General features: G+C 43.2%; 1 protein-coding gene across 1 annotated transcript in view; it reads left to right on the top strand.

Annotated features, from left to right (window-relative positions):
- Window positions 1-2,575: 2,575 nt before the first annotated feature.
- The window catches only part of BARD1 (BRCA1 associated RING domain 1), a 92,632-nt gene continuing 82,072 nt past the window's right edge, over window positions 2,576-13,135 (top strand). Inside the window, exon 1 of the mRNA XM_012145486.5 lies at window positions 2,576-2,857. Coding sequence (XP_012000876.2) covers window positions 2,715-2,857 — 143 coding nt within the window. The 5' untranslated portion in view covers window positions 2,576-2,714. The remainder of the gene's footprint in view (window positions 2,858-13,135) is intronic.

The raw sequence follows: 13,135 nt of genomic DNA, 5'->3' as shown, positions 1-13,135 counted from the left end.
ACAAGCTGGAATCAAGATTGCAGGGAGAAATATCAATAACCTCAGATATGCAGATGACACCACCCTTATGGGAGAAAGCCAAGAAGAACTAAAGAGCCTCTTGATGAAAGTGAAAGAGGAGAGTGAAAAAGTTGGCTTAAAGCTCAACATTCAGAAAACTAAGGTCATGGCAGATAGACAGGGAAACAGTGGACACAGTGGCTGACTTTATTTTTGGGGGCTCCAAAATCACTGCAGATGGTGATTGCAGCCATGAAATTAAAAGAAGATGCTTGCTCTTTGGAAGGAAAGTTATGACCAACCTAGACAGCATATTAAAAAGCAGAGACATTACCTTGCCCACAAAGGTCCATCTATGGTTTTTCCAGTAGTCATGTATGGATGTGAGAGTTGGACTGTGAAGAAAGCTGAGCACTGAAGAATTGATGCTTTTGAACTGTGGTGTTGGAGAAGACTTTTGAGAGTCCTGTGGATTGCAAGGAGATCCACCCAGTCCATCCTAAAGAAGATCAATCCTGGGTATTCATTGGAGGGACTGATGTTGAAGCTGAAACTCCAGTACTTCCGTTACCTGATGCAGAGAGCTGACGCATTTGAAAAGACCCTGATGCTGTGAGGGATTGGGGGCAGGAGGAGAAGGGGAAGACCAGAGGATTAGATGGTTGGATGGCATCACCAACTCGATGGACGTGGGTTTGGGTGGACTCTGGGAGTTGGAGATGGACAGGGAGGCCTGGCATGCTGTGATTCATGGGGTTGCAAAGAGTTGGACACGACTGAGCGACTGAACTGAACTGAAAGCTTGTTTTGTCTGCAAATTGTAAACAATGGCTTAACAGGGTTAAAAATCAAGGATTAACTTCTTGGCTACCCCTGAACTTAAATGTATTAATAAATGCATGCTCAATTGCTCACTTGTGCTTGATTGTGCACCCTCGTGGACTGCAGCCCACCAGGCTCCTCTGCCTATGGGATTATCCCAGCAAGAAAACTGGAATGGGTTGCCATATGCTCTTCCAGGGTATATTAATAAATGTTTTAGGCCACAATGGAAAAAATTACTATAAAAAGAATATCCTTATAAAATTTTTGAAATTTATAACATATAAAAATGTAAATATATACTTATATATAAATAGAAACATATGAATAATATATATTTCAATATAATTTATATGGCTTCCCTGGTGGTTCAGACTGTAAAGAATCCACCTTCAATGTGGGAGACCTGGGTCCGATCCCTGGGTTGGGAAGATTCCCCTGGGGGAGAGCCTGGCTACCCACTCCAGTATTCTTGCCTGGAGAATCCTATGGACAGAGGAGCCTGGTGGGCTACAATCCATGGGGACGCAAAGAGTCAGACAGGACTGAGTGACTAAGCACATAATTTATATATATACATGTGTGTGTGTGTGTGTGTGTGTGTGTGTGTCTTAGTTTCTCGTGCTATCGTAGGTCAGTTAAAATCTTTAGTTTTCTCCTTCCACTTCTACTAACCATGGGTTTATTTGGAAATGTTTTAGACAGTTGCAGTGTAGCTTAAAAATTGAAGGGGACTTGGGGGGACACTGGGGAATCAGCTAGAAGGTGATGGGGAAAATCTAGGCTAAAATGATACAACTGGATCTGTTGTGACGATAGAAATGGGAAAATTTGCGAGTAAGTTAGGGGGGAAAATGCAAAGATTTGGCAGTGGAGTGGATGGGGGCGGGTTGAAGGGGTGAGTAGTAGTTAGTGTTTGGGTATATCTAAGTGAAGTTGCTCAGTCGTGTGCGATTCTTTACAATCCCATGGGCTGTAGCCTAACAGGCTCCTCTGTCCGTGGAATTTTCCAGGCAACAGTAGTGGAGTTCCTTCTCCAGGGATTTTCCCGACCCGGGGATGGAACCCAGGTCTCTCGCATTGCAGGTGGACGCTTTACCCTCTGAGCCACCGGGGAAGTCTGTCTATATATATGGCGATCACAGAAAAGCGTGAGGGTGGGGGTGAAAGAGGAAGTAGGGAAAGAAAATAAAGATACTTTCTTAGGAATCAAGAGTGGCATCTTCAGTGTCACAGCAAAGCTTTTCCAAACAAAGCAGCTGTCGAAATAGCACTCCTTATAGGGCTTCCCTGGTGGCTCAGACGGTAAAGAATTCGCCTGCCAATAAGGAGACCCAGGTTCCATCCCTGGGTCCGGAAGATTCCCTGGAGGAGGGCATGGCAACCCACTCCAGTTATCTTGCCTGGAAAATCCCATGGACAGAGGAGTCTGGCGGGCTACAGTCCACAGGGGTTGCAAAGAGTCAGACACGACTGAACGAGCAACATAGATAATACTTAAAACTTCTCGGCTTGTGACTTTCCATTGATTAAATTCAGTGAAAGTTCCTTAGAATCGTCTCAGTTTCTTGCATTTATCCCTCCAGACAGCCTGTGGCCCCGCCCCCTTTCCCTCCAACACAAGGGTTCTGCGGCGGCCGCTCCCCCTGTCTAGGCCCCGCCCCACCAGCTAGCGTGCCCCTACTTTTGGCGCGTTTCGGCCTTGCTCCGCCCACCCCGCGCGCCCCGCCCATCCCGCGCGCCCCGCCCCCTTGGCGTCCCGCTGGCCCAGACCTAGGAACTGCTTGGGCTGGGGGCGAGGAGTCGGGTCGCCGGTCTCCGGTGTCTCGGAGGTTGCCCGAGTTCTCTCAGCCTCCCGCCTTCGGAGGAGCCTACTCCGCGAGGGCGGGGCGATGCAGGGGAACCGGCAGCCGAGGGTCCGCTCTGGGAACCAGTCTCATCCTGCGCCCGCCATGAAGCCGGCAGGTCTCGGGGCCTGGGCCCACAGCCGCGCCGCGCTTGACCGGCTGGAGAAGCTGCTGCGCTGCTCACGCTGGTAAAGACCGATTCTCGAGGGGGCTTCCGGGAGGGCCGCAGCGCGGCCAGGGGTCTCCTCAAACCTCGGATTTCCTCCTTTAATTCCCGCTTCCCTTCCCGCCCCCTATTTGGGCGGGCGAGTAGTGTTAATACATGCCCAGGGATCTGGCCTGCTGCAGTCTAGGGGGTCTCAAAGAGTTCCACACGACTTACGACTGAACAGCAACAGGGATCTGGTGTTCGTTCTCCCCCGTCTGGCCCCCATTCAATCCTTTTCGGGCGACTTTCTGCCTTTCAGTTGCACCAAACACCATCTAAGATGGTAGTTTTTGAACTTTAGCGGGCAAAAGAGTCTAGAGGTGTGGCTAAAGAGGAGGATCCCAGTTCCCGCCTGCACAGTTTGAATCGGTAGGGCTGAGGCATCTGCACTGTTCACCTTGCCCCTGGTTCTTGTGTCCAGGGTAATTTCAAAACCTTAGGCCCAGGGCTGTAAGGTTTGAAGAGGCCCCCTAAATATAAAGCAGCAGTCGCTTTGCTGAACTGGCTCCTTTGATCAGTTCTCCGTCGCAGCCTTGTTTGGGGAGGGGGAGTTTTGGGTACCCTTGTTGGCGATTGAAGATGCCAGTGTAATGGACACTGCCAATTGCGCATTCAATTCCACATTTCCTTGGTTTGATCAAAGACTGTGTGGCTTGGGATTCCAGCTCCTAGAGATGCTGTGTGTTATTAACTTTTGCTTGTTTTCCTTCATACTGTTAGACACCATGGGAATACTTTCAAGGTTTTCATTCCATCATTTTTATGACTGGTACTCCTTGCTTCTCCTTTTCCTGTAGCTTCTCCTAATATAGAGGTCAAGAAGGTTTATAAAACCAGAAAAGGGTTTATCTCACTTTTCCTGCTCAAAAATCATTTATTGAGCCCCTGCTGTGTGCACAGCTCAGTATTTCTGCATCACTATCACTTTGGCAGCTTTTCTCCCTGCTTGTGACTGTTCTATCATATTTCTTTTTTGGACTTTGTTTTCTCACTGTGATTTCCAACTTGCAGAACTTAGTTGTACAGAAAGCATAAGTAATATAGCAACTTTTTCAAACTGAAAGGACTTAACTGTCAGAATTTTGTACTTATATTTTGTTTTCAAAAACTTTAAAACTTGTGATGAAATGACATCGTGACACTAGAAAAGTGGCGTGTTTGTATATGAAGACATTCTGATTGTGTGTGTTTTCCCATAGCTCACAGGTCATCCATCTGAGAATAAAAAATTTCAAACAAACTGGCTCTTCCAGCTGTTAAAACAGAGGCAACTGTAGTAACACCTTTAAAAGTCAATGAAAGTTAGACATTAAGATGGTACATTTCAGTATGGAAGGCGCGAGGGTAGCAACATGTTGCTTCATTAGACAGTAGAGTTCAACTGTTGGGGTGGCCATTGTGATTATCATAGAACAAGTGATTGACAATAGTTGTCTTTTTTTTTTTTTGGCTACATTCGGTCTTAGTTGCTTCATGTGGGACCTTTTTCTTTTTTCGTTTTGTTATGTGAGAGATCTTTCCTTGGCGGCACATGGGGTCAGTAGCTGAGTCACTTGTGGGCTTAGTTTCTGCAAAACTTATGGGATATTAGCTATCCAACCAGGGACAGAACCACATTCCCTGCATTGCAAGGCAGATTCTTAACCACTGGACATCAGGGAAGTCCTACAACAAGTGTCTTAAACATACAAAAATACAGTCTGCTTGCTGAATGGTGTGGGAGGAAGGTGGACAAAAGAGGTAATCTATAGGAATAATCTATAGATTGTCCTAAAATCTAATAAGGCCAGTTTCAGTTTTATCCCCTACCAGTATTTTTCCAGTTTTATTAAAGTGAGCGAACAATAAGAGCCAAAAAAAACTGAAAGTAGACATTGGTAACTAGGTCTAGATTTTTAATACAACTCATCCCGCATGGTTAATAATATTTAACTCCAGTGATTGAAAGCACAAAATTAATATGTGAACCACTGATGGATTAACTAAATCTTAGCTATTCCTTTTGTGCTTATTTTAACATAGGGCTCTGCAAACTCTCTAAGGGTCATATGGTATATATTTAAGGCTTTGCTGGCCACACAATGTTCTTTTGTTTTTTACAACCCTTAAAAACGTAAAAAAATTCTTAGCTCAGTTCAGTCGCTCAGTTGTGTCCAACTCTTTGCGACTCCATGAATTGCAGCACACCAGGCCTCCCTATCCATCACCAACTCCCAGAGTTCACTCAAACTCACATCCATCGAGTCAGTGATGCCATCTAGCCATCTCATTCTCTGTCATCCCCTTTTCCTCCTGCCCCCAATCCCTCCCAACATCAGAGTCTTTCCCAATGAGTCAGCAATTCGCATGAGGTGGCCAAAGTACTGGAGTTTCAACTTTAGCATCATTCCTTCGAAAGAACACCCAGGACTGATCTCCTTTATAATGGACTGGTTGGATCTCCTTTAGTCCAAGGGCCTCTCAAGTGTCTTCTCCAACACCACACTTCAAAAGCATCAATTAAAAACATAAAAAAGTTCTTAGCTCAAAGGCTGTACAAAAATAGGCTTGATTTGGTGCATAGGCAATAGTTTGCAAAACTATTTTAAAACATCTTAAGGTTAAAAAATCCTTTTTGATGGAAAATTTAGCATCAGATAGGGTTTAGTGTTTAGAAATGATTAGTGTTCCTCTTCCTGTCACTGCACATTTGACATTGTCTGTGGCGAGTAAAGTATGGAAGAAAACCAGCCCAGTCTTCCCACTTATGCTTTGCTTAGTGGCTGTATCATAGCTTGAAAGGAGCAACTCAGGATGCCCTGTTTCTTGCTTTTGCTACCCATCATTCAAAACAAAGTCATATTATCTGCAATTGTGTGTCAGTATGTCCTTTTTATAGTGCTTCACAGTTTTACTCAGTGGGCTAGTGATTACCCCAATTACCCTCACATTCAGCTTGCAGCTGTTATCCATCTCCCGTTCCCAGCTGTCACCTGTCCTGTGTAGAACATTATATCTGTTTTGGAGCAAGCATTACTGGTGGGTGAGGGTGGATTGGCTACATTACAGGGCATCCTTTCTTGACCTTTAACAGGAGTATGACTTCAAGGCGAAGCTGATGAAATTGTTCAAGAGGCCAGATGTGACATTTGTGTTAAGTGCGTGCTTCACAACCAAATAGTAGCTATTTAAAGATTTGCAAAAATGCAACAGGAAGACTGTCGTTTGAGAGGCTGACAGAAAGCATGAGAATAATGTGTTCCTAAAGGAAGCAGGAATTAGGAAATGTAGTGTGAAAGCCCAGGTGTCATTTGACACTGTTTTGTGAGATAAAATAATTAGATACCTCTTGATCTATTTTTTTGGTGGGGGTTGGAGTTTAGCATCTACCACAATTTTTGAAATTCTAGTGACTTTAAAAAAAATTGAAGTGTAGTTGATTTACAACGTGTTGTGTTATTGTCTGGTGTACGGCAAAGTGATTCAGTAAATATAAGTACATTTTTTCATATTTTCCATTATGGTTTATTGCCATAAACCATTGATATTGAATATTCTCTGTGTTATAGGTCTTTATTAGGTCCTTATTCTAATGATTTTTTTAAGTCAACTTTTAGTAAAAAGTAAAAATGTAGTTTTGTGTTTTTTAAGATAGGTGATTTTATTTTTCTAAATTATCTCTGGTCATTTTATTAATAGTAAAGGTGATTGACATTGTTTTGAAGTTGCATAGCTTAGTGGTTAAGAGAATGGATTTTGGATCCTGGCTTCAAATCCTGGCTCAGCGATTTTGGACAAATTATTTCATCTTTATATATTTCCTTTTCTTCATCTGTGAGATGAGTTAGTAGTTTTTACTTTGTAAGTTTGTTAAGGGAATTAAATGAGTTAATATTTATAAGGTACTCAGAGCAGTGTGTATTCTGTTTGAATTGCTATATGGATGCTTGTAAAATAAAGGATAGAATTCCTGATGCCAGCATCAGGAATTTGTCTTTCTTCATTAGTTCTGATTGTTCAGAGGCGTTTTTACAGGCCATCTATCCTTTGATGGGATGATTATTGCCTTCTTTGTTAGGACAATGAGCAACCAGGAGGCACCTGTGTGTTCTGATGCCCTGAGGCTTTCCACCCTCAAGGAGGGTATCTTGAGCTGTAAGAGGTGAAATGTGTTACCCTAACACACAATCCAGGAGAAGGCAATGGCACCCCACTCCAGTACGCCTGCCTGGAAAATCCCATGGACGGAGGAGCCTGGTAGGCTGTAGTCCATGGGGTCGCTGAGGGTCGGACACGACTGAGCGACTTCACTTTTACTTTTCACTTTCATGCTTTGGAGAAGGAAATGGCAACCCACTCCACTGTTCCTGCCTAGAGAATCCCAGGGACGGGGGAGCCTGGTGGGCTGCCATCTATGGGGTCACACAGAGTCGGACAGGACTGAAGTGACTTAGCAGCAGCAGCAACACACAATCCAGGGTAAATTAGGGGATGCAGAAATGAATACTTGTGCAGGGCTAATGGAGGAAAGCTTCCTTTGCTTTTGAATTGGGGTTTAGATAGATTTTTATAGGTGGATCCAGATAGAAGATTATAGCACATGAAAATATGCGGAAAATTATATAGAATAGGAAGGGAGTGAGTCAGGTGGGCACAGTTAGGACAAGGTCAGATCCTAGATTAGAAGCATTGTTACTCCCTAAGGAGAGCCACTTGTGTAACTTTCCCTGGACTCTGGCATCCTCCTAAGTAAAACGAGGAAAATGGATGACTTGATTTTTCGAACTCTTTCCTGTTCTCAGATTCTGGAATTATTAGCATGTTTTGGATGCAAAATATCATTTAAAACTTTTTAGTTAAGTTAGATATACACATAGAAAAAGGCACAGACCATTGTATCATGTCCTCCAAATTGTGGGATTTATTTACTTCTGTGGTCTTTTGGTTTCTTTGATGTGGCACCTTTCTCTTTCACTGATACTACACATTTCAGAAGGGTAGGTCCACATTTGCCACAGTGTTGGACATATAGTTTCTTAGTGTTTGTTAAATTAAGATATTAAAGCATCTAGGTTAAGATTACATTGCAGGTGGGAGTACCAGAGGACCTGGTCAGTTCATTTGAAATGCCAGGAATCCTCCATAGGTTCCTGGGGGATAATTACCCATAGTAAACAGTGACTAAGGCTTCATCATCACATCCGGTCCCATCATTTCATGGCAAATAGATGGAGAAACAATGGAGACAGTGACAGACTTTATTTTCTTGGGCATCCCAAATCACTGCAGACAGTGACTGCAGTTATGAAATTAAAAGATGCTTGCTCCTTGAAAGAAAAGCTGTGACAAACCTAGACAGCACATTAAAAAGCAGAGACATTACTTTGCCGACAAAGGTCTGTATAGTCAAAGCTATGGTTTTTCCAGTGGTCATGTACAGATGTGAGAGTTGGACCATAAGGAAGGCTGAAAGCTGAAGAATTGATGCTTTTGAACTGTGGTGCTGGAGAAGACTCTTGAGAGTCCCTTGGACTGCAGGGAGATCAAACCAGTCAATCCTAAAGGAAGTCAGTCCTGAATATTCATTGGGAGGACCGATGCTGAAGCTGAAGCTCCAATACTTTGGCCATCTGATCCAAAGAGCCCAATCATTGGAAAAGACCCTGATGCTGGGCAAGATTGAGGGCAGGAGGAGAAGAGGACAACAGAGTATAAGATGGTTGGATGGCATAACAGACTCGATGGACATGGGTTTGAGGGAGTTAGTGATGGACAGGGAAGCCTGGCGTGCTGCAGTCCCATAGGGTTGCAAAGAGCTGGACAGGAGTTAGCAACTGAACGAAACAACAACAAGGCTTCAGGGCAGATGTAAAGGTGCAGGTCTTTCCCCTGTGGATTTAGAGCTAGAACCAAGACATGCACAGTCCTGTTACAGGCTACACAGACCTGGTGTTATATAGGGCTTGTGACTGCTGGGGAAACTTACCAGAGACATTGAGCACCTTTTAGTTACTGACCTCTGTAGCAGAGGAGATGGTCTTGCAAGTGAAGTTACTGTTATGCAGGTCTGAGGCTGAGGAGAGTTTCAGGCTCAGTGCAAATTTGAAAGTTATCAGCAAATACATGGCAATCGAAAGCATACTCCCGGAAGTAAGTGGGAAAGAGGGTATAAAAATGTCGACTTAAAAAATAGTCACAACCTAGAATTTGAGTTATGTTTTATTCAGTGGGAATTTTTAGGACTTCAAGCACTGGAGACAGCATGTCAGGTAACCCTGAGGGTATTGCTTGGGGGCTGGGAGGAGTCAGTTTACATTGAAGTTTGCAACAAAAGGTGGGTAGTCTGAATATCAAAAGCATTTTTGTGAATTAAAATCAGATATCTCAGGTTAAGGAATTTAGCACTTTTCTGTGTTTGGGAAGATGCAGGTCTGGGCTCACAGAAGACATTCCTTTCAGAGGCATCTCAGCTATTTGGGGCCAGTAGCATCTGGGCTCCCTGTAGGGAATGGCTGCAGGCTACTAACTGCTGGATTGGAGGTATTGTTTTCCTTCCTGATTGCCCTTCAGGCTCAGACATTCAGGGTTGAAATCACTGATGACTGTGATCCTTGTTTACTGATGTGGCTGGAATACTTCATCTATCAAAGGTGAATACCTGTGTCTAAGCCTTAAAACTCCAGAGAACCCACTCTAGTACTCTTGCCTGGAAAATCCCATGGATGGGGGAGCCTGGTGGGCTGCCGTCTATGGGGTCGCACAGAGTCAGACACGACTGAGTGCTTTCCCTTTCACTTTTCACTTTCATGCACTGCAGAAGGAAATGGCAACCCACTCCAGTGTTCTTGCCTGGAGAATCCCAGGGACGGGGAAGCCTGGTAGGCTGCTGTCTATGGGGTCGCACAGAGTCGGACACGACTGAGGCAACTTAGCAGCAGCAGCAGCAGCAGCAAGCCTTAAAACTCAGTATATGAACATCAGGTAGGTGAAAGCAGTGAAGTGAAGTCAAGTTGACTTGACTTGTGTCCGACTCTTTGCAACCCCGTGGACTGTAGCCTACCAGGTTCCTCTGTCCGTGGGATTTTCCAGGCAAGAATACTGGGGTAGCCATTTCCTTCTCCAGGAGATCTTCCTGACCCAGGAATTGAACCTGGGTCTCCCGCATTGCAGACAGATGCTTACCGTCTGAGCCACCTGGTAGGGAAAGTGATGCTTTAAGAACAGGAGCATCAGTGGTTACTTAGATACTGTTTTGCTTTGATAGAAAGGGAATATATCGGAAGACAGAATAACCGAAACTATTTGAGTTGGATATACATAATATTCTCTGTGGCTTATCTGTCTCCTAATAGTAGATTCTATTCTATTAGACATTAGGGTATAGAATTCTATTAACCCCTTTCATGTTTGACTCACTGATTTATTCAATATTTATTGACACTAAATAATTAGATATGCAGATGACAACACTTACGGCAGAAAGCGAAGGACTAAAGAGCCTCTTGATGAAAGTGAAACAGGAGAGTGAAAAAGTTGGCTTGAAACTCAGCATTCAGTAAACAAAGATCATGGCATCCGGTCTCATCACTTCATGGGAAATAGATGGTGAAACAGTGGAAACTGTGAGAGACTTTATTTTTGGGGGCTCCAAAATCACTGCAGATGGTGACTGGAGCCATGAAATTAAAAGATGCTTGCTCCTTGGAAGAAAAGTTAAGACCAACCTAGACAGTATATTAAAAAGCAGAGACATTACTTTGCCAGCAAAGGTCTTATCTAGTCGAAGCTGTGGTTTTTCCAGTAGTCATATATGGATGTGAGAGTTGGACTGTAAAGAAAGCTGAGCATCGAAGAATTGATGCTTTTCAATTGTGGTGTTGGAGAAGACTCTTGAGAGTCCCTTGGACTGCAAGGGGATCCATTCTGTCCATGTCCATCCTAAAGGAAATCATTCCTGATTATTTATTGGAAGGACTGATGCTGAAGCTGAAACTCCAATACCGTGGCCACCTGATGCGAATAACTGACCCATTTGAAAAGACCTTGATGAAAAAAAAAAAAGAAAATGAAAAGACCTTGATGCTGGGGAAAGATTGAAGGCGGGAGGAGAAGGGGACAACAGAGGATGAGATGATTGGGTGGCATGACCGACCCAATGGACATGAGTTTGAGTAAGCTCCGGGAGTTGGTGATGGGCCTGGAGGCCTGGTGTGCTGTAGTCCATGGGGTCACAAAGAGTCGGACAACTGAGTGACTGAACTGAATAATTAGACATGAATTATTATTTTTCCCTGTGATTTACTTGAATCTGACATACAGAATAACTGTGCAAAATAATATGCTTTCCTGTCATTGTCCATATTCCTTTATTTGCTAACAATTTTGCTTTTTTCCCCTTAAGAAAAAAACCCAGATTGTATAGTTCACTTGGTGAGCCTTTGCATTTTGGTAAGTGTGTTGGTCCATGCTTAAAAGAGCATGGGGATTTTCTGAAATGCTTGAGCACTGTAGTAGCTGTCTAAATGAGCTAAATCAGGTCTAGCTCTTTTGCGACCCCATTGACAGAAGCCCTCCAGGCTCCTCTGTCCGTGGAATTTCCCAGGCAAGAATGCTGGAGTAGGTTGCCATTTTCTCCTCCAGGGCATCTTCCAGACCCAGGAATTGAACCCAAGTCTCCTACTTGGCAGGCGGATTCTTTACCACTGAGCCACCAGGGAAGCCCAGTAGCTATCTTGAGTGAGTGAGTGAGTGAGTGAAGTTGCTCAGTCGTGTCTGACTCTTTGCGACCCCATGGACTGTAGCCTACAAGGCTCCTCTGTCCATGAAATTTTCCAGGCAAGAGTACTGGAGTGGGTTGCCATTTCCTTCTGCTATCTTGCCTAATACTAAATAGCAGTTGATATCTCATGGAAATTTAGGGACCAGTTCAGTTCAGAAATAGGTCTGCCTCAGTATTGTGATCTCAACTGAATTTACTTTCTTTTTCTTCTCTGCAAAGAAAATTTTCTGTCAGTAAGACCTTTAAAAAAAAAAGTCTGTTTTCCCTACTTATTTCTTCACTTAGTTTTAATCCTCTGATTACAGGTCTTTCTAAATCAACTACATGTAAAGTAACAAAAGTATGATGGCAGATGGAAAAAAGTAAAGTAGCTGAATTTTCAAGGTGCAGAAATCCTGTTACCATGCAAATGTATTTTCTTATTCCTCTGGCTTTTTCCCCCTGTATATCAGACAAAATACAGGGTGAGGATAAAATAGAATTGCTAATATAAATGCATTTTTATATGTAGTCTTCCACTTGATTCATGCACTAAGGATTTATTGAAATCACATGGCACCATGCTAGGTAGGTAATGGTGTGTTGGGGAGCTCAGAAAAAGTGAAAGTCAAGATTTCTTGTCCGTAGGACTATGATCTATATGGAGACTTAAAAAGCAATGAGGAAGATAAAATACAAAATACTTAGTTTTCAACATTGGTTTCCAGAGCCCCCGCTTGATGCCCTGTGTGAAACTTTAGATTTTGTACTTAAGACACATGTTAACTTGGCTTATAAAGCTACCTAACTAGATCAGTAAGCCCCTTAGGAAGGAGTATAATGCAGTCAGCTTTGCGTCCAGTGTGTGTCTGCTGCGGGGTACAGATTCTGCAGAAGTGAATGGTATGGAAACAAAATTCCAAGTGTTTCTATGCTTCTTTGTTTAGTGTCATTTTATTCTGTCATCCTGGAGAGTATTTGGAAAATCTGTTGGAAGAGGAGGAACTGGGTACAGTCTGAGCAGTCCTGGGCTTGGCATTGGACTTAAAGTGTTCGAGAAATGTTAACAGACACTGACTGGTGTGATAAGAGCAGTTTTTGCTTTGGAGTAACCAAATTGTGAAGAACTGTTTAAAACTGTGTTTTAAAACCTGAAAGTAATACATGTATATGAATTAACACAGTATATAGTCATTTAATATTTGTTAAGTGAATGACAAGTAAGTCTGAACCTTCTTCAAGAACCCACTGTGATCAATTACTTGTGTGTCCCTTAAGTGGTTCTCTATTTATATAAGCACTTTGTACCTCAGATGAGAGGATACAGTGACCAGGTAGATGTGTCATGATTTATTTAACCATTTCCTTGGTAGAAATTTAGTTTTCAGTCTTGTGCTATATAAACACAAGACTTCGCCTAGAGTAAATGTCCTTGTCCATGTGTATTTACATTAAAAAATTTTAAATTGAAATTATGCCTGAACACGGTTGACAAAATCAGTGGGACAAAGACTGTACTAC

The sequence above is a fragment of the Ovis aries genome, chromosome 2 (genome assembly GCF_016772045.2).
Source record: "Ovis aries strain OAR_USU_Benz2616 breed Rambouillet chromosome 2, ARS-UI_Ramb_v3.0, whole genome shotgun sequence".
Classification (NCBI taxonomy): Eukaryota; Metazoa; Chordata; class Mammalia; order Artiodactyla; family Bovidae; genus Ovis; species Ovis aries.
The sequence above is the reverse complement of the archived record's forward strand: the minus strand, read 5'-3'. Positions and strand labels throughout refer to the sequence as shown.